Genomic DNA, 21,286 nt, shown 5'->3' with positions numbered 1-21,286 from the left:
AAGCTGCTAGTTTCTTGGCTGTGGGTAACTGGCTGCAGGGGATGAAGTGGGCTTGTTTTGAAAACGTGTCCACTACCACCAGTATGACTGTTTTCCCCCGGGAGGGTGGCAGCTCGACTATAAAGTCCATGGACACCACGGCCCATGGCCGTTTCGCTGTTTCTAACGGCTGTAGGAGCCCTGGGGTTTCCCCCCCCCTCTTTTTTGCCATCACACACACCGGGCAACCAGCCACAAAGTCCGACACATCTTTCTTTAGAGACGGCCACCAGAACTGCCGGTGCACTAAGTGCAAGGTTTTGACATAGCCGAAGTGCCCAGCTAGCTTGGAGCAGTGACACAGTTGGAGAATTTCTTTCCTTAAGGTTTCCGGGACGTACAGTTTCTCCCCCTTGTACCAAAGACCATCTTTTCTTTTCTGCAACCCCTCTGGCCGCCCACCTCCCTCCCGTTCAGCCTCTAGGGCGATTCGTTCTTTGCTTAACCCACTCAATTCCTTTTTTCTCTGTGAGCGGGTGGTAACCATAGCCGCCACTTGCGTGGGGGGAATCAGGGAGTCTATCACCTCCTCCCTCTGGCTCTCATGCTGTGGGAGCGTGGACAGGGCGTCTGCTAGAAAATTGCGGGTCCCCGGGATGTGCTTCAGGGTGAAGTCGAATTTGGAGAAGAAGCCCGCCCACCTGATTTGTTTTTCACTCAATTTCCTTTTCCCTGTTAGGGCCTCTAAATTTTTGTGGTCCGTCCATATCTCAAAGGGCACCCTGGCTCCCTCCAACCAGGACCTCCAAGTTTTTAGTGCAAACATGACAGCGAAGGCCTCTTTGTCCCACACCGACCAGTTCCTCTGCTCCTCCGAGAACTTTCGCGAAATGTAAGCACAGGGTCTGAGCTTCCCCTCCTCATCCCTTTGCATGAGAATGGCTCCTACGGCGACATCGGAGGCGTCGCATTGGACCACGAACCCCTTCCGCTTATCTGGGTGGCTTAAGACCGGTCGAAAGCCGCCTGACAAGTCGGTGTCCAATTCAGCCTGGCCCCTGGTCGCTTTGCCTCTTCCCCCCTCCCCTTCGTCTTCAGGAGGTCTGTTAGGGGCAGAGCGATCTGGGCAAACCCCTCAATGAATGCCCTATAGAAATTGGAGAAACCGAGGAAACTTTGGAGCTGTCTACGTGTCCTCGAGGGGGCCCACTCTAAAACTGCCTGAACTTTGGCTGGATCCATGGCCAGCCCGTCCCCAGACACCCGGAAGCCCAAATAATCTAGTTCCGTGCGGTGAAACTCGCATTTGGACAACTTGGCGTAGAGCTGGTGCTTCAGCAGGGTGGCCAACACCTCCCTCACTAGTTTCACATGGGACTGTTCATCTTGAGAATAAATAATGATGTCATCAAGGTACACCACCACCCCCTTGTACAGAAATTTCCGCAATACATCATTTATGAAATTCATGAACACCCCCGGTGCCCCTTGCAATCCAAACGGCATGACCAAGTATTCAAATTGTCCCATCGGTGTGTTGAACGCCGTTTTCCACTCATCCCCCTCTTTGATGCGCACTCGGAAGTACGCGTCCCGCAGGTCAAGCTTTGTGAAAATTTTCCCCCCCCGCCACCGTGCTTAGCAGGTCTTTGATGAGGGGGATGGGGTAGGCGTTTGACATGGAAATCGCGTTAATCCCGCGAAAATCAGTGCAAAGCCTAAGACTGTTGTCCTTCTTCTTTCTAAACAACACGGGGGCCGCGTGGGGGGCCGTCGCGGGTCTGATGAACCCCCTTTTCAAGTTCAGGTCTAGAAATTTACGCAACTCCTTTTTCTCAGCCCACCCCATTTGGTAGAGTTTGGCCCTGGGAAGGCTTTCCCCGGGGATCAGTTCTATCGCACAGTCTGTGCTCCTGTGGGGGGGTAGCTGGTTGGCCTCCCGTTCACTAAACACTTCCATTAGGTCGCGGTAGGCGTCCGGGACATGGTGCACCTCTTCCACCAGGACGCACGCCCTCTCCCGAGCGGTGGGCGCTCGTGGCCCCCATGCCGCTTGCCAAAGGTGCTGGCTGCAACTTGGGTCGGGAAATCTGATGGTCTGGGCTCTCCAGCGGATGAGAGGCTCGTGCTTCTCCAACCATCCCACTCCCAGGACCACGGGGTAGCCGCAGGCGGGCGCGATCACAAACGTCTCTGAGTCCCAGTGGTCCTCAATCCCCAGGGGGCACGGCTCAGTCTCTTGCGTGCAGGGTTCCCCCCCCATTACTGACTCATCCATCTGTTCAAAGTGCATGGGGTGGGGCAGTTGAAAGCGTTCCAACCCCAGAGCCTCCACCACCTTGGGGGAAATCAGCTCTCTATTACAGCCCGAGTCTATGAGGGCCCGGATCTGTAGGAACCTTTTTAGCTTTGGGTTCAACAATTTGACCACTATAAAGTACAACCTTCCCGTGGGTCTCACCATTAGTGGTGCCTCCTCCCGGTCGACCTGCTGGCTGGCACCGTTCAAAGCAGGTCGGCGTCGTTTCCCGCCGGCTCCTCTTCCCACGCCAGCTCGGCCAGCTCCTCGGACAGACGCACCTCCTCCTCCTGCAGGTCCTCTTGCACTAGGAGCGCGCTGCCCTTCGCCGCATCCTTAGGGCGGCCGGTGGTCTTTTTGGGGCCGGGGGTGCCCGGGCGGGTGGCTCCCTGCGATGGGGCATCCCCGGTGGCTGGTTGGGGGCAGCCGGAGGCCAGATGGTTGGGGTCCCCACACCGGAAACAACGTCGGGGCCCCCCCGGAGCAGCCCCCGCCGGCTTCTTGACTTTAGGTGGCTCAGCCTTCCCGGGGGCTGCTTTCGGCGTTCCCCTGCCGGCGGCTAGTGCTTGGCGCAGCATTGCCACTCGTTTCAGGTTGGTCTCCACCTCCCCCGCCAGCTGAATCCACCCCACCAGGGTATCGGGGCTGGCTTGCGTGAGCGCCCTATCCAGGATGCTCGGGTTCAGCCCATTGGTGAAGTGCTCGATCTTCATCACCTCGTTCCAATTCCGAGCCCGGGCGGCGTTGGCCTGGAAGTCGGCCGCGTACTCTCGGATGGATCGGGCCCCTTGCTTCATGTTCCGCAGCGCCGCCAGCGCTCGGGCTTCTTGCAGGGGGTCCTCGTATTGGGTCAGTAGGGCTTGCACGAAGGTGTTTACGAAGTGGAGGACCGGGCTGTTAGTTTCGCATAGGCTCACATACCACTTCTTTGCTGCGCCCCGCAGCTTCGACCCGAGGTAGTCCACGCGGCTCATCTCATCGGGGAATAGGTCCCCCCAGTAGTACATGTAGCTGTTCGCCTGGATCGCGAAGTAGTTCACTTCCTCCGGGTCTCCATCAAACGTGGCGTCCAGCTCCCGGCCTCCCCCCAGGTCTCTTTGTCTGACCGGGGCAGGAGGGGGCGCCGCTGGGGCTTGCGGGGCCGCTCCGGGTGGAGGGGCGGCAGGGCCCGGTTGAGCCGGGGGTCCCCGCGGACCCGCCGGGGCTGGCTGCTGCTGGCGAGCCCCGGTCACCCCCAGCGCTCTGCCCAGCTGCGCGGTCAGGGTCTGCATCTGGTCCTTGAGGTCTCTCACCGCCCCGTCAATCTCCCTGCGGACCATCGCCCGAAACGTTTCGTAATCCTCATCGGTCTGGTCCTTGGGTCTCGCCCCTCCGTCATCCGCTCCGCACTCGGCCCCTTCGCCTCCACTCCCGGGGTCTTGAGTCCCCGCAGCTCCGGCGCCTTCGCTCGTCTCGCCCGGGTTGGCGGCGGCGGCCTCGGCCAGTTGGACCCACTTGGTGTGGCGGGTCATGATCGCCTCCCGTCGGATCGGGGCTTGATCCATCAGCGTGGTGGAGGTCCTTGGCTGGTATTGCCGTGGGGTCACCACCAGCTGAAACTGGGGAGGGGAGGCCGCGGTCCTTCTGGCCGTATGGATGTGCCAGGGTGTCTCGGCCCCCTCCACTCTGGTTGGGAGTTCTCCGTTCTCCGGAGACTGTTCGGACATCGCCTTTTCAGTTGCCGGAAAGGTTGAACTCCAAGATAGGGGAGTCCTTCAAAATGTCAAGTCGGCTGAATTCAATAACGAGTCTCTTGGTGAAACAGAGCAGCAAGTTTATTGTAAACAGAACTAGAGACCATGGCAAAGATTGAAGGACTAAAATACATAGGCTCTAAACCAGCATTTAAGGTATAGATGAAAGGAATTCCTACGGTGGGGGTAATCTATGCAACACATTTTCGCACTAGGATGCTACTCCCTTCGTTCCCAGGCCGAAGCCTCTCCCACAGAGAGCAAGGCTGGGAAGGCGCCCTTATCTTATTCACATGTTAGCATTTCAAAGCAGACTACACAACAAAGGCTTCTCTAGTGAGGGGGCAGGAAAGTGAGCTAGCAGCAATCGGTGTACACTGTAAAGTACCCAGACTCCTTCACTTCAGAACCAAACTTAATACAGGTATTGAGTAATTCATAGCAGACTTGACAATAGGGATGTATTATTTTGTATCACTTTATCACTGGCCTGATCCAACGTGGATGTATCACTGGCCTGATCCAGCATGGCTTCTCTTATGTTCCTATGTTGTTATTTATTTTATTTTTTTTAGATGCCGTCTTACTCAACAATACCGTCCAGAACTTTGGCATGTTAGATCTGGTGAAGAAAGTTTTGGCGAGCCACAAATGCCAAATGGACCGTTCCAGAGAGCAATACACCCGAGACTTAGCAGGTGCCGCCCCTTATTCTTGTATATGAGAGATACACTCTTGTTTTTTCTAGGGAATTTTGGACAGGAGAACCCCTTCCCTCTCGGGATTTAAGCAGGGCAGGTGTGGTGCTGGGTTTTCACACGTGCCAATGTCACCGCCAGTGTTCCCTCTAAGTCAAGTTAGCGTGAGCTAGCTCATTGTTTTTAGCCTCTGGCTTGCAGATGTTTGTCCTAGTCCAGGAAAACTGGCCCCAGAGCAACCTAAAGGTATACAGTAGCCATATTGCTCACTCACAACTTGAATGCCAGTAGCTCACCAAGTAAAATTTCTGCTCACAAGACTCCACAGCTTAGAGGAAGCATTGGTCATCGCCCATGTGGCAGGCACATATCTCCCTGCATTTACCACTGGGGGGGGGATCTGCCCAGGTGATGCAGATTTGCCTGGAAGAGATCCTTCCTTCCTTCCTTCCTTCCTTCCTTCCTTCCTTCCTTCCTTCCTTCCTTCCTTCCTTCCTTCCTTCCTTCCTTCCTTCCTTCCTTCCTTCCTTCCTTCCTTCCTTCCTTCCTTCCTTCCTTCCTTCCTTCCTTCCTTCCTTCCTTCCTTCCTTCCTCCCTCCCTCCCTCCCTCCCTCCCTCCCTCCCTTCCTTTTTACTCACTTTAGTTTCAGGGAAGGACGGTGGCTCAGTGGTAGAGCATCTGCTTGGTAAGCAGAAGGTCCCAGGTTCAATCCCCGGCATCTCCAACTAAAAAGGGTCCAGGCAAGTAGGCATGAAAATTCTCAGCTTGAGACCCTGGAGAGCAGGGGAGGGACGGTGGCTCAGTGGTAGAGCGTCTGCTTGGTAAGCAGAAGGTCCCAGGTTCAATCCCCGGCATCTCCAACTAAAAAGGGTCCAGGCAAGTAGGCATGAAAAACCTCCGCTTGAGACCCTGGAGAGCAGGGGAGGGACGGTGGCTCAGTGGCAGAGCATCTGCTTGGTAAGCAGAAGGTCCCAGGTTCAATCCCTGGCATCTTCAAAAAGGGTCCAGGCAAATAGGTGAGAAAAACATCAGCTTGAGACCCTGGAGAATGGCTGCCTGTCTGAGTAGACAATACTGACTTCAATGGACCGAGGGTCTGATTCAGTATAAGGCAGCTTCATATGTTCAAATTTATATCCTGCTCTCTCCGCAAGTGGACTCAGGGCAGCTGACAATCATTTAAACAAACAATTTTAGATGAATACAATAAAACTTTAAGACATTAAAATCTGTTAAGCTGCATTACGGTGCTACTAAAAAAAAAAATATAGGTGGGATCACAGCTTTCTTCAGGCAGCAGACCAATGGATATTGACGTCATAATTTCTTCCTTTTCCTGACAGTGGTCCATACGATGGTCCCAGTTCCTCATTATTGATGTCGCTCAGCCAGTATTAAGATGGCAGTCCTCTCCCGTTTAGTTAGTATAGGCCAATTGGAATAGTTCTGTTTTGCAGGCCCTGCAGAATTGGGAGAGATGCCTCAGAGCCCTTATGGCCTCTGGGAGGGCGTTCCACGTCATTGGTGCTGCCACCGAGAAGGCCCCGGGCCTTGTAGAGCTCAAGCTGGCTTCCCTTGGTCCGAGGAGAGATAGCAAATTTTGTGCTCCCGGACGTGTTAAATGATGTCCTATATGAAATGTCTGTTAACGCCATCATTGGTGCACTGTCACATTCAGACATGCAAATTTCGACTGGACTGGAAGGAGGCCTTGGTTAGCAGTGTGTTCGTTCATTCGATTTTGATATGGTCAATGACCAGCACAAATCAGAAAAAAAGCTGCAGTACTGCAGTCGGAGCCCTCTGCTCACGACCTGAGTTCAATTCCAACGGAAGCTGGTTCAAGGTCGACTCGGCCTTCCATCCTTCCGAGGTCGGTCAAAGGAGTCCCCAGCTTGCTGGGGGGAAAGCGTAGATGACTGGGGAAGGCAATGGCAAGCCGCCCCGTAAAAAGTCTGCCGTGAAAACGCTGTGAAAGCAACGTCACCCCAGAGTCGGAAACAACTGGTGCTTGCACAGGGGACTACCTTTACCTACCTACCTACCTACCTACCTCCTACCTACCTACTTATCTATCTATCTATCTATCTATCTATCTATCTATCTATCTATCTATCTATCTATCTATCTATCTATCTATCTATCTATCTATCTATCTATCTATCATCTATCATCTATCTATCTGATCTATCTATCTGATCTATCTATCTGATCTATCTATCTGATCTATCTATCTGATCTATCTATCTATCTATCTATCTGATCTATCTATCCATCTATCTGATCTATCTATCCATCTATCCATCTATCCATCTATCTGATCCATCTATCTATCCATCTATCCATCTATCCATCTATCCATCTATCCATCTATCCATCTATCTATCCATCTATCCATCTATCCATCTATCTATCTATCTATCATCTATCTATCTATCTATCTATCTATCTATCTATCTATCTATCTATCTATCTATCTATCTATCTATCTATCTATCTATCTATCTATCTATCTATCTATCTATCTATCTATCTATCTATCTATCTATCTATCTATCTAGAGCCCCGTGGTGCAGTATGGTAAAGCTGCAGTACTGAAGTCTGAGCTCCCTGCTCACGACCTGAGTTTGATCCCGGTGGAAGCTGGGTTCAGGTAGCCGGCCCCAGATCGACTCAGCCTTCCATCCTTCCGAGGTCGGTAAAATGAGTCCCCAGCTTGCTGGGGGGAAAGTGTAGATGACTGGGGAAGGCAATGGCAAACCACCCTGTAAAAAGTCTGCTGTGAGAATGTTGTGAATGCAACGTAAACCCAGAGTCGGAAACGACTGGTGCTTGCACCGGGGACATGCTTTACCCTTTTTACCTTTAAAGAACAAAGCTAAAATACTTATAAAATATTCAAGTATTGCATAAGATAGCAGCAGGAAATAGGGTATATAAAATAGCAATTAAAATTTAGCTTCAGGACATGATATATCTTTGCAAACTTTGTATGCAATTGAAAAGACCCTTGCACGAGGACCTGTGATCTGTGGCTTCGCTCCCATTAGAAACTTCCTCGTGACCTCAAAATTAGAAAGACTGGAATGGCTCCGAAATCTACTTAAAGGTAAAAAAGGTAAAGGTAGTTCAAGCACCAGTCGTTTCCAACTCTAGGGTGACGTTGCTTTCACAATGTTTTCACGGCAGACTTTTTACAGGGTGGTTTGCCATTGCCTTCCCCGGTCATTACACTTTCCCGCCCAGCAAGCTGGGGACTCCTTTGACCGACCTCGGAAGGATGGAAGGCTGAGTCAACCTGGAGCCGGCTACCTGAACCCAGCTTCCACCGGGATCGAACTCAGGTTGCGAGCAGAGCTTAGGACGGCAGTACTGCAGCTTTAACACTCTGCGTCACGGGGCTCTCTAACAGCAGGAAATAGGATATATAAAATAGCAATTAGAATTTAGCTTCCGGACATAATATATCTTTGCAAACTTTGCATGCATTTGAAACGACCCTTGCACGAGGACCTGTGATCTGTGGGTTCGCTCCCATTAGAAACTTCCTAGTGACCTCAGAATTAGAAAGACTGGAATGGCCCCAAAATCTACTTAAAGGTAAAAAAGGTAAAGGTAGTTCAAGCACCAGTCGTTTCCAACTCTAGGGTGACGTTGCTTTCACAATGTTTTCACGGCAGACTTTTTACAGGGTGGTTTGCCATTGCCTTCCCCGGTCATTACACTTTCCCCCCAGCAAGCTGGGGACTCCTTTGACCGACCTCGGAAGGATGGAAGGCTGAGTCAACCTGGAGCCGGCTACCTGAACCCAGCTTCCACCGGGATCGAACTCAGGTTGCGAGCAGAGCTTAGGACGGCAGTACTGCAGCTTTAACACTCTGCGTCACGGGGCTCTCTAACAGCAGGAAATAGGATATATAAAATAGCAATTAGAATTTAGCTTCCGGACATAATATATCTTTGCAAACTTTGCATGCATTTGAAACGACCCTTGCACGAGGACCTGTGATCTGTGGGTTCGCTCCCATTAGAAACTTCCTAGTGACCTCAGAATTAGAAAGACTGGAATGGCCCCAAAATCTACTTAAAGGTAAAAAAGGTAAAGGTAGTTCAAGCACCAGTCGTTTCCAACTCTAGGGTGACGTTGCTTTCACAATGTTTTCACGGCAGACTTTTTACAGGGTGGTTTGCCATTGCCTTCCCCGGTCATTACACTTTCCCCCCAGCAAGCTGGGGACTCCTTTGACCGACCTCGGAAGGATGGAAGGCTGAGTCAACCTGGAGCCGGCTACCTGAACCCAGCTTCCACCGGGATCGAACTCAGGTTGCGAGCAGAGCTTAGGACTGCAGTACTGCAGCTTTAACACTCTGCGTCACGGGGCTCTCTAACAGCAGGAAATAGGATATATAAAATAGCAATTAGAATTTAGCTTCCGGACATAATATATCTTTGCAAACTTTGCATGCATTTGAAACGACCCTTGCACGAGGACCTGTGATCTGTGGGTTCGCTCCCATTAGAAACTTCCTAGTGACCTCAGAATTAGAAAGACTGGAATGGCCCCGAAACCTACTTAGGAAGGGGCTAATTAATCTTGTCCGTATCTCCTGATAACGTTGGCGTGAGAGGAGAGCGTGTTGGACAGTTTCAGTGGTCCCTGACGGGCAGACCCTCTCACACTTAAGGGATCTTCTTTACCCCTTTGTCATTCCTCTCCCTCCAGCTTTGGAACAGCAGTGCGACGAGCACCGGAAGAGAGCGAAGGAGCTGAAGCACAAATCGCAGCATCTCAACAACGTCCTGATGACCCTGACGCCGGTCTCCCTTCCGTCCCAGGCTGCGAAGCGCCCCAGGCTGACCAGGGCCACGTCGGGTCCCCCGGCCATCACCTCTCAAATCCTGACCCAGTCGGCGCAGATTGCCCTGGCCCCGGGAATGCCCATCACTCAGCTCGCCAACCTGCCCCTCGGCAAAGTGGTCTCGACTCTCCCGGCGTCCACCCTCGGGAAGACCGTGACGCAGGTCACCTCCGCGAACTCTCCAGTCTCTCCGCTGCTGGGCGGCTACACCGTCCTGGCCTCCGCGGGGTCCGCTTTCCCTAACACCGTCGAGATCCACCCGGACGCCTCCAACCTCACGGTCCTGAGCACGGCGGCCATCCAAGACGGCAGCACCGTGCTGAAAGTGGTCAGCCCCATCCAGCTGCTCACCCTCCCCGGACTGAGCACGGCCATCCAGAACATGACGCAGGTGGCTCCCGGAGGGAGCACCATCGTGACCGTGCCGTCCAGTGTCGTCGAGGGCAGCCCGGCCACGGAAGAGCACACCACCATCGAGGTGACAACGGTAGCAGACGAGCTAGAGCAGAAGTGAAACACGGGACGCGGGTCCCCTTTCCGGGGAGGGGAGCACTCTGCGCTTGCTCCCCACAGCAGTGCCTCTGCGGAGGAGGAGAGGAGGATGCTGGGAACAGAGAGAGAGAGAGAGAGAGGCTGGCTGGTGGGAAAACAGAGAGGCTGGAATCCCAGGAGAGAGAGAGGGAAGCTGGGGGAGCACAGCGGGAACGATGGAGGGGAACAAATCGCTGTTCCGCAAGAACCGTCGAAACCGAGAGACAGTGTCGTTTCCATCCTCTCTCGTATGAGCACTGTCCGTCCCCTAGCCGTCTCAGCCTGGAACGCAAGAGTTTGTAGGATTGAGCAGAGCAAGCAAGATAAGTTTCAGAGTGGGAAAAAAATACAATAAAAGGGATGGCGAGACGACGAGGCAGGTGGCTGCTGCAGCTCCAGAAATGGCAGTGGAGGCACCCCGGAGGCATTATAGCCTGGGCTCAGCTGTGGTTCGGGTTGCCGTGCACACGTTCCCAAGTCATACAGGGCCAGCGGCTGGTCCCCCCCAGGCCTTGTCTCAGAGTGAAGGCGAAGAGAAGTGCTCTGGAAGGTGGCCGCGTACAGGACGGGCGCGGAAGCTCGAGAAGGGACCGTTTGGTTTGCAAAACGCGCTTTACGAGGCGACGGCGGGCGAGAGGTTTCCCCGACGGACTTCGGATCACCGGTTTCTGAATGCCAGTCAGTTGATATATCGTGGTGTCTCCTAATTGTGCGAAACTCGTGGCTTTACGCTTCAAGGCCCAAGCGTTCCGGTGGGGGGTGGGGGTGGGATGGGCTGCATGCAACGCTGCTTGGGTAGAGAAAAGCTCACACGTATTGAGGCTTTAAAGGGCCTCTTCCTTCATCGGCGCTGAACGTCTAACGCCCAAGCTCCTTCCGTGTCCACTCCGATCTACCATAGCTGGTGAGCTTTTATCTGCTGCCATTTGTTCGAAAAGGAGAGACTGGGTGGAAGGGTCCTTGTGTGGAAAAGGCGGCTGGCAGCTCTTGAGCGATCCGGGACTGCTTAGCTGGCTTTGGAGGTCTTGGAGACCTCTGATTTCAAAAAAACAAAGGGGTGCTCGAGAGAGAGTAACGTCTGAACGGTGTCTCCAGCTGCAAGCTGATCGGATGCTTGCAGTACGTGCTTATCCACCAATAGCAGTGAAACCTGTTCTCCTCAGTTAACCTATAAAGTTGTTTTGGAAAAACACATCCCTGTTTTCTCGATTCTTTTACGCTGGACCCCCGGTACTTTTCGATATTTTTATCCAAGGGTGGAATTCTAGCAGGAGCTCCTTTGCATATTAGGCCACACACACACACACACCCCTCCGATGTAGCCAATCCTCCAAGAGCTTACAAAAAAAAAACTTGTAAGCTCTTGGAGGATTGGCTACATCGGGGGGGGGGGGTGGCCTAATATGCACAAGAGCTCCTGCTAGAATCCCACCCGTTTTTATCAATGATCTGGATGAGGGTGTGGAGGGACTAATAACTCATTGAATTTGTAGGTGATACCAAATTGGGAGGAGCAGCAAACAGACCAGAAGATATATAGCAGGGGGGGCCAACGGTAGCTCTCCAGAAGGTTTTTTTTTTTCCCTACAACTCCCATCAGCCCCAGCCAGCATGGCCAGTGGCTGGGGCTGATGGGAGTTGTAGGCAAAAAAACATCTGGAGAGCTACGGTTGGGCACCCCTGCTATATAGAATTCAACAGGATCGGAACATACTGGAAGAGTATGCGGTTTAACAAGATGCAGTTCAACGAGGATCAATGCAGAGTTCTACATCCGTGTTACAAAAATGAGGAACACACATACTGGGATGGGGGTTGCACTTCAGGGCAGCAGGCAGCAGTGTGTGTGAACAAGATCCTGGGATACGGGGGGGACTGAAAATACGAGTGATGCAGCCAGTGTGATGCAGCGACAAAAAAGGCTAAGGCGGGGGGTGGCCAAACTTGCTTGATGTATGAGTCACATAGAATAAATATCAGATGTCTGAGAGCCATGAGACAGGAAGGAAGGCAAATGGATGGGGTGAGGGAGGAGGAAGAGGTGGAAAGAATAGAACTTTAAGTGCATTCTCCCAGCTGTTGGCTGGCTTGGCTTGAAGAAGACGACGACATTGGATTTATATTCCGCCCTCCACTCAGGAGTCTCAGAGTGGCTCACAATCTCCTTTACCTTCCCCCCACCCCACAACAGACACCCTGTGAGGTAGATGAAGATGTTGGATTTATACCCCGCCCTCCACTCTGAAGAGTCTCAGAGCGGCTCACAGTCTCCTTTCCCTTCCTCCCCCACAACAGACACCCTGTGAAGTAGATGAAGATATTGGATTTATATCCCGCCCTCCACTCCAAAGAGTCTCAGAGCGCCTCACAATCTCCTTTCCCTTCCTCCCCCACAAAAGATACCCTGTGAGGTAGATGAAGATACTGGATTTATATCCCGCCCTCCACTCCGAAGAGTCTCAGAGCGGCTCACAATCTCCTTTCCCTTCCTCCCCCCCACAACAGACACCCTGTGAGGTAGATGAAGATATTGGATTTATACCCCGCCCTCCACTCCGAAGAGTCTCAGAGCGGCTCACAATCTCCTTTATCTTCCTCCCCCACAATAGACACCCTGTGTGGTAGATGAAGACATTGGATTTATATCCCGCCCTCCACTCCGAAGAGTCTCAGCGGCTCACAATCTCCTTATCTTCCTCCCCCACAACAGACACTCTGTGAGGTAGATGAAGAAGAAGAAGATGATATTGGATTTATATCCCTCCCTCCACTCTGAAGAGTCTCAGAGCGGCTCACAATCTCCTTTACCTTCCTCCCCCACAACAGACACCCTGTGAGGTGGGTGGGGCTGGAGAGGGCTCTCAAAGCAGCTGCCCTTTCAAGGACAACCTCTGCCAGAGCTATGGCTGACCCAAGGCCATTCCAGCAGGTGCAAGTGGAGGAGTGGGGAATCAAACCCAGTTCTCCCAGATAAGAGTCCGCACACTTAACCACTACACCAAACTGGCTCTCCACATGACATTGACAATCCGTGAAGACATTGGATTTATATCCCGCCCTCCACTCAAGAGTCTCAGAGTGGCTCACAATCTCCTTTATCTTGCCCCCACACAACAGACACTCTGTGAGGTGGGTGAGGCTTAGAGGACTCTCACAGCAGCTGTCCTTTCAAGGGCAACCTCTGCCAGAGCTAAGGCCATTCCAGCAGCTGCAAGTGGAGGAGTAAGGAATCAAACCTGGTTCTCCCAGATAAAGAGTCCACATACTTCACCACTTCACCAAACTGGCTCTCATTTTAAAAAGTCTTTTAAAGAGACAAATGCCTTCTCCAAGTTGGGTGACAGGGCAGCGGGGACTTTGAGAGCCACACAACATGTGTGAAAGAACCACATGTGGCTCCCAAGCCACAGTCTGGCCACCTGTGGCCTAAGATGATCTTGGGGTGTATCAACAGAGGCATAACATCCAAATTGCAAGATGCCAGAGTCCCTCCGCATACTACATTGGTCAGGCCGCAGCTGGAGTCCTGTGTGCCGTTCTGGAGGCCACGCTTCAAGAAGGATGCAGACCGAATGGAGCGGGTGCAGAGGAGAGCGACGAGGATGATCGGGGGCCTGGAGATCAAGCCCTAGGAGGAAGAGGACACGATTGCTCTCTATTAAGTATTTGAAGGGCTGCCGCTTAGAGGAGGGCAGGGAGCTGTTCCTTTTGGCAGCGGAGGAGAGGACTCACAAGAATGAGGTGAAATTAAGGGCGGGAAGGTACCAGCTGGATAGCAGGAAAACCAATTTTTACAATCAGGATTGTTCAACAGTGCAGTTGGCTCTGGAGAGAGGTGTTGAGCTCCCCCTCCCTGGTAGTCTTGAAGCAGTGGCTGGGTAAACACCGGTCAAGGATACTCTAGACCAGGGGTGTCGAACTCACGAGGGCCGTATCTGACATAAATGAGGCTATGTTGGGCCAGGCCATGTGTGTACCTATTTAAGATAAGGTAGCAGAGATTTTATAAATTTTATAAAGAACACAGATACATATATGTTTTTAAACTAAAAACATGCTTAAGACGTTAGCACTCATTGATCTTAAGAAGACAGAAGGTGAAGATATTGGATTTATACCCCGCCCTCCACTCCGAAGAGTCTCAGAGCGGCTCACAATCTCCTTTCCCTTCCTCCCCCACAACAGACACCCTGTGAGGTGGGTGGGACTGGAGAGGACTCTCCCAGAAGCTGCCCTTTCAAGGACAGGCTCAGAGTGGCCTACAATCTCCTTTCCCTTCCTCCCCCACAACAGACACCCGGTGAGGCGGGTGAGGCTGAGAGGGCTCTCCCAGAAGCTGCCCTTTCAAGGACAGGCTCAGAGCGGCCTACAATCTCCTTTACCTTCCTCCCCCCTACAACAGACACCCTGTGAGGTGGGTGGGACTGGAGAGGACTCTCCCAGAAGCTGCCCTTTCAAGGACAGAGGCTCAGAGTGGCCTAAGCAAAGCAAAGCAAGCAAAGCAAATTTTATTCTTATATCACGCCCTCCCCCGCCAAAAGGCGGGCTCAGGGCGGCTCACAGACATGGCAAGCCATGATTTGGTTAAGACAGATACACAATGATTTAAATGGTACAGTTATAAATTAATTAAAGTTTAAAATTAGAAAATATAAAAATATAAAAATAGATAGAAATAGGTGCTATACTTCTATCGGTCACAATTTACGCATTATCATACATCAGTTCCAATTACACATGAGGTGGCTAAAATTACAATAATTAATCAGTTTGGTCTGGTCCTACAATCTCCTTTACCTTCTTCCCCCACAACAGACACCCTGTGAGGTGGGTGGGACTGGAGAGGGCTCTCCCAGAAGCTGCCCTTTCAAGGACAGGCTCAGAGTGGCCTACAATCTCCTTTCCCTTCCTCCCCCACAACAGACACCCGGTGAGGCGGGTGAGGCTGAGAGGGCTCTCCCAGAAGCTGCCCTTTCAAGGACAGAGGCTCAGAGCGGCCTACAATCTCCTTTCCCTTCCTCCCCCACAACAGACACCCGGTGAGGCGGGTGAGGCTGAGAGGGCTCTCCCAGAAGCTGCCCTTTCAAGGACAGAGGCTCAGAGCGGCCTACAATCTCCTTTACCTTCCTCCCCCACAACAGACACCCTGTGAGGTGGGTGGGGCTGGAGAGGGCTCTCACAGCAGCTGCCCTTTCAAGGACAACCTCTGCTGGAGCTATGGCTGACCCAAGGCCATTCCAGCAGGTGCAAGTGGAGGAGTGGGGAATCAAACCCGGTTCTCCCAGATAAGAGTCCGCACACTTAACCACTACACCAAACTGGCTCTCCAGTTAAAAGTGCTTTCTTTGTATTCTCCCATGGGATCCAGGGAACGGGGTAAAGGAAGCTCTAGCTCTTTCCTTCCTTAATTTCACCTCATTCTTGTGAGTCCTCTCCTCCGCTGCCAAAAGGAACAGCTCCTTGCCCTCCTCTAAGCGGCAGCCCTTCAAATACTTAATTGAGAGCAATCGTGTCCTCTTCCTTCTAGGGCTTGATCTCCAGGCCCCCAATCATCCTCGTCACTCTCCTCTGTATAATGCCCCTGTATAAATCGATGGTGCAGTCTGATTTGGAGTACTGTGTGCAGTTCTGGTCGCCGCACCTCAAAAAGGATATTATAGCATTGGAGAAAGTCCAGAACAGGGCAACTAGAATGATTAAAGGGCTGGAACACTTTCCCTATGAAGAAAGGTTGAAACGCTTGGGGCTCGTTAGCTTGGAGAAACATCAACTGCGGGGTGACATGATAGATGTTTACAAGATAATGCATGGGATGGAGAAAGTAGAGAAAGAAGTACTTTTCTCCCTTTCTCACAATACAAGAACTCGTGGGCATTCGATTAAATTGCTGAGCAGACAGATTAAAACGGATAAAAGGAAGTACTTCTTCACCCAAAGGGTGATTAACATGTGGAATTCACTGCCACAGGAGGTGGTGGCGGCCACAAGCATAGCCACCTTCAAGAGGGGCTTAGATAAAAATATGGAGCAGAGGTCCATCAGTGGCTATTAGCCCCTGTGTGTTTGTGCGTATGTGTGTGCGTGTGTGTATATAAAATTTTTGCCACTGTGTGACACAGAGTGTTGGACTGGATGGGCCATTGGCCTGATCTAACATGGCTTCTCTTATGTTGGACTAGATGGCCTTTATGGGACCATTCCAACTCTGTGATTCTCTGATTCTATGTTTCGCAGGCAGCAGACTTCTAATTCAGCTTGCTGATTCCATGGAACATCTCATTCTCCAATGCATCCCCCCCACCCCCAGCCAAAGTGCACCCGTGTTAACACAGACTCTGGTTTTTTGAAAACCCAATTGTCAGAAGCAATACATTTTAAGAAAAGCATTCTTGTAACATCTGGTGAGACGACTATGAGATCTTGGTGGCTATGTGGGGGGAGGTTTGCTGAGCAACCCCCAACCAACATTACCAAGGCTTCTAAACCCTTCTGTTGCCTGGTGTCTGTTTCATGTGGAACTGGAAAGAATAGCAAAGCAGGGTGAATAACGAAGTAAATGTCGTTTCTTTCAAGCTTTTGCATACTATTCAGATTAATCTGTGTTGCTCAGGGGTGGAATTCTAGCAGGAGCTGCTTTGCCTATTAGGCCACACACCCCTGATGTAGCCAATCCTCCAAGAGCTTAGAAAGCTCTTTTTTGTAAGCTCTTAGAGGATTGGCTACGTCAGGGGTGTGTGGCCTAATATGCAAAGCAGCTCCGGCTAGAATTCCACCCCTGGTGTTGCTCATTCATTAGCTGTTGGGAGTGATCTCCACACCCACTCTTTTTGTAACAAGTTCTCTACTTTTATCTAGGGTTGCCAACCTCCAGGTGGGGCCTGGAGGCCTCCCAAAATTGCAGCTCATCTGTAGACTACAGTGATCAATGGTCCCTTGAAGAAAGTGGCTATTTTGCAAGCGGGGGATCTTTGACAGTTTACCCCGCTGAAGTCCCTCCTCCCCCCAGCCTCTACCCCCAAATCTCCAGGAATACCTCAACCTGGAGTTGGCAACCTGAGTTTCATCTGAAGAATGTTAAGAATCCAGCGGCACTTTTAAGACTAACAAAGCGTTATTCTAGCATGCATGCAAAAGCTTACACCCAGAATAAGATTTGGTTGGTCTTAAAGAAGAAGAAGAAGATGATATTGGATTTATATCCCGTCCTCCACTCCGAAGAGTCTCAGAGCAGCTCACAATCTCCTTTCCCTTCCTCCCCCACAACAGACACCCTGTGAGGTAGATGAAGATATTGGATTTATATCCCACCCTCCACTCCGAAGAGTCTCAGAGCGGCTCACCATCTCCTTTACCTTCCTCCCCCACAACAGACACCCTGTGAGGTGGGTGGGGCTGGAGAGGGCTCTCACAGCAGCTGTCCTTTTTAAGGACAACCTCTGCCAGAGCTATGGCTGACCCAAGGCCATGCCAGCAGGTGCAAGTGGAGGAGTGGGGAATCAAACCCGGTTCTCCCAGATAAGAGTCCGCACACTTAACCACTACACCAAACTGGCTCTCCAGTGCCGCTGGACTCAAACTTTCTTCTGCCTTTTCAGATCAACACGGTGACGTCACCCACCTGAATCTACTCTCATTTGTTCTCGTCAACGTAACCTCACCCACTTTGTCCTGGGAAACTGGACGTTTAGCCACTCTTGGGGATAACGATAAAAGCTGGTGCAAGATTCTTCCGTATTCTGGCTAAACAGGCCAGCGATTTCAGAAGTAGTCTTTCCGGTTCCCACATAAAGCAGACACCAGGTGACAGAAAGGCTGTTCCTTGTGTGAACGCTAGGGGGCAGTGGAAAGCACTTGGAAGCCCCTTGGCAAAATTACCAGAAAAAAGCACTGAAATGATTCAGTATCTACCTAAATTTTAACTGTCACCTTCCATTTCTATGTATCTGAGGAGGAGGAAAAAGAAGGCTGCAGATTTATACCCCGCCCTTCGCTCTGAATCAGAGACAGAGCGGCTTTTTTTGTTGTTCAGTCGCACAGTCGAGTCTGACTCTTTGCGATCCCATGGACAAAGTCACGCCAGGCCCTCCTGTCTTCCACCATCCTCTGAAGTCTGCTCAAATTCGTGCTTGTTACGTCAGTAACGCTGTCCAGCCATCTCATCTTTTGCCGTCCCCTTCTTCTTTTGCCTTCTGTCTTTCCCAGCATCAGCGTCTTCTCCAGGGAGTGCTCCCTTCTCATTTGGTGGCCAAAGTATTGGAGCTTCAGCATCAGCATCTAACCTTCCAGGGAACAGTCAGGGTTGATTTCCCTTAGGACTGACTGATTGGATCTTCTTGCAGTCCAAGGGACTCTCAAGATTCTTCTCCAGCACCACAGCTCAAAAGCATCTATTCTTCTGCGCTCCGCCTTCCTTATGGTCCAGCTCTCACAGCCATACATTATTACTGGGAATACCATGGCTTTGACTATACAGACTTTTGTTGGCAGGGTGATGTCTCTACTTTTTATTACACTGCCCAGGTTCGCCATAGCTGTCCTCCCAAGGAGCAAACGTCTTTTAATCTCATGGCTACAGTCACCATCTGCAGTGATCTTGAATCCCAGAAATGTGAAGTCTGTCACTACTTCCATGTCTTCCCCTTCTATTTGTCATGGTGTGATGGGGCCAGATGCCATGATCTTAGTTTTTTTGATATTGAGTTTCAAGCCTACTTACAATCTTCTATATCTTCTCCCCCCCCCCCTCCAACAGAAACCCTGTGAGGTGGGTGGGGCTGAGAGAGCTCTGAAAGAAGCTGCCCTTTCAAGGACAGCTCTGCGAGTGCTATGGCTGACCCAAGGCCATTCCAGCAGCTGTAATTGGAGGAGTGGGAAATCAAACCCGGTTCTCCCAGATAAGAGAGCTATGACTGACCCAAGGCCATTCCAGCAGCTGTAATTGGAGGAGTGGGGAAATCAAACCCGGTTCTCCCAGATAAGAGTCTGCACACTTAACCACTACACCAAACTGGCTCTCGAGGATATATCTACCTAGATTTGAATAAAACTCTGTTGGTCATAAAGGCGTCACTGGACTCTAACTGGATCAAGGATGTAGTGGAAAGCTGGATACCACAGACAGTCAAAAAGACAAACACGCAGGTTTGAGATCAAATCACGCCTGAACTCTCCAGAGACGCTGAAATGCCTCAACGAAGTCTATTGCGCTTGGGTTACATTATGAGAAGACTTTTAAAAAATGTGCACAGCCAATCAGAAGCCTCGCTGGGTATAAGCCCCAACCCCCAGCCAAAAAGATGTTTTGCTGCAGGCACCGTGCTGGCTGCAATTTGGTTTATCGAGTCTAACAGCTAGCCTTGTTTTAGGAAAAACGTGGCTTATCTAAGATAAACAGAAGGCCTCGTATATTTGGCACCTCCGCACCTCTGCTGGCTTCCGGAAAAGGAAAGCAAAACCTAAAAAGCTAAACCTAAAAAAGTGAAACCTAAGAGGCAGCCATGCCTTCGCCCCGCCTTTCTGCCCATTTCACTGTCTTCAAAGAGTCCCCTGTCTTTGTCTTTGGGCGAGACTAGGGTTGCCAAGTGCAATTTAAGAAATATCTGGGGACTTTGGGAGGAGCCAGGAGACTTTGCGGGTGGAGCCAGGAGACATTAGAGGTGGAGCCAAGATCAAGGCTGTGACAAGCATCATGGAACTCCAAAGGGAGTTCTGGCCATCACATTTAAAGGGACTGCATACCTTTTCAATGCCTTCCTTCCATAGGAAATAATGAAGGATAGGGGCACCTTCTTTTGGGGCACATAGAATTGGACCCCCCGGTCCAATCGTTTGAAACTTGGGGGATATTTTGGGGAGAGGCACTAGATACTGTACTGAAAATTTGGTGCCTCTACCTCAAAAAACAGCCCCCCCCCAAGCCCCAGATACCCGCAGATCAATTCTCCATGATTTTCTATGGGAATAAATCTCCCTAGGGAATAAGAGAGTTCCCAGCAGACGTTTCCCTCCCCTCCCCTCGCTTTCTGACGACCCTGAAGCGGGGGGAGGGCCTCCAAACCGGGGGATCCCCTGCCCCCACCTGGGGATTGGCAACCCTAGGCGGGACCCTTGAAAGCCAGTGGGGTGTTATGAGCCAATCAATGTGAATACGAGGCACCGCACAGCCTGCATAGCGAAACGTTAATTCTGCACAGGGATTTTTTGGGGGGGAGAACAAGTCCAGCAGGGCCACACACCCCTGACATCCCCAGAAGTGACATCACCCGTTTAGTAGGTTACTTTCCACATATTAACACAGAACACTACCGTACCATCAGCTGCATTTCATGGATGTGTCTTCTCACACAGACCAATGAGAGATCTTGTTTCACCCCCTCCCCCCCCCCCCACATAGCCAGAGAGAGACCCACATGCTGCAGAGCGGGCAGTGGCAGGCCCAGCTTCTCCCAGCAGGGGGTGCTGGCGGGTGGCTCCATGTCTCTTGCTCTCTTGGCAAGTCCGCTGGAGGTGGCAGAGAGCACATGGTCTGGGAGCGGGTGGCTGCCTAGTGCCTTCCCTCTGCCAGAGACCTTTCTCGAGCTGGGGCCCTGGCCAAGCCAACCAGAACTGGATTCCCGTGTGTTCCTGCTCAACAAAACCCCCCGGGTTATGCACACTCTCAGGCCCAAACAACAGATGATGTTCAAGTGGCTGATAGCCACTGATGGACCTCTGCTCCATATTTTTATCCAATCCCCTCTTGAAGCTGGCTATACTTGCAGCCACCACCACTTCCTGTGGCAGTGAATTCCATGTATTAATCACCCTTGGGATGAAGAAGTACTTCCTTTTATCCATTCTAACCCGACTGCTCAGCAATTTCATTGAATGTCCACATGGTTCTCGTATTGTGAGAAAGGGAGAAGAGTACTTCTTTCTCTGCCTTCTCTATTCCGTGCATGTAAACCTCTATCATATCATGTCACCCCGCAGCCATCGTTTCTAGTAGACCCCCAAGTATTTTGCTTTTTCTTCACAGGGAAAGTGTTCCAAACCTTTCATCGTTCTAGTTGCCCTTTTCTGCACTTTTTTTCAATGCTGTCCTATCTGTTTTTAGGAGTGGGGACAGTGTTGCTGGTTGGTATTCTGTTTGCAATTGTAGCTGCTGGACAAAAAAGTGGAATTTTTGTTGTGGATTTTTGTCTCT

General features: G+C 51.3%; 1 protein-coding gene across 2 annotated transcripts in view; it reads left to right on the top strand.

Annotated features, from left to right (window-relative positions):
- Positions 1-11,293, top strand: part of GMEB2 (glucocorticoid modulatory element binding protein 2) — a 35,945-nt gene extending 24,652 nt beyond the window's left edge. The window contains exons 8-9 of one of the 2 annotated variants that reach the window (XM_060230582.1): positions 4,587-4,709; positions 9,435-11,293. In XM_060230582.1, the coding sequence (XP_060086565.1) occupies positions 4,587-4,709; positions 9,435-10,084 (773 nt within the window). In that variant the 3' untranslated portion in view covers positions 10,085-11,293. The remainder of the gene's footprint in view (positions 1-4,586; positions 4,710-9,434) is intronic. The other variant, XM_060230583.1, reaches the window with a different exon arrangement.
- Positions 11,294-21,286: the final 9,993 nt, after the last annotated feature.

This window comes from Heteronotia binoei, chromosome 2, assembly GCF_032191835.1.
Source record: "Heteronotia binoei isolate CCM8104 ecotype False Entrance Well chromosome 2, APGP_CSIRO_Hbin_v1, whole genome shotgun sequence".
Taxonomy (NCBI): domain Eukaryota; kingdom Metazoa; phylum Chordata; class Lepidosauria; order Squamata; family Gekkonidae; genus Heteronotia; species Heteronotia binoei.
Note: the sequence above shows the minus strand (reverse complement) of the source record. Positions and strands in the feature narration are given on the sequence as shown.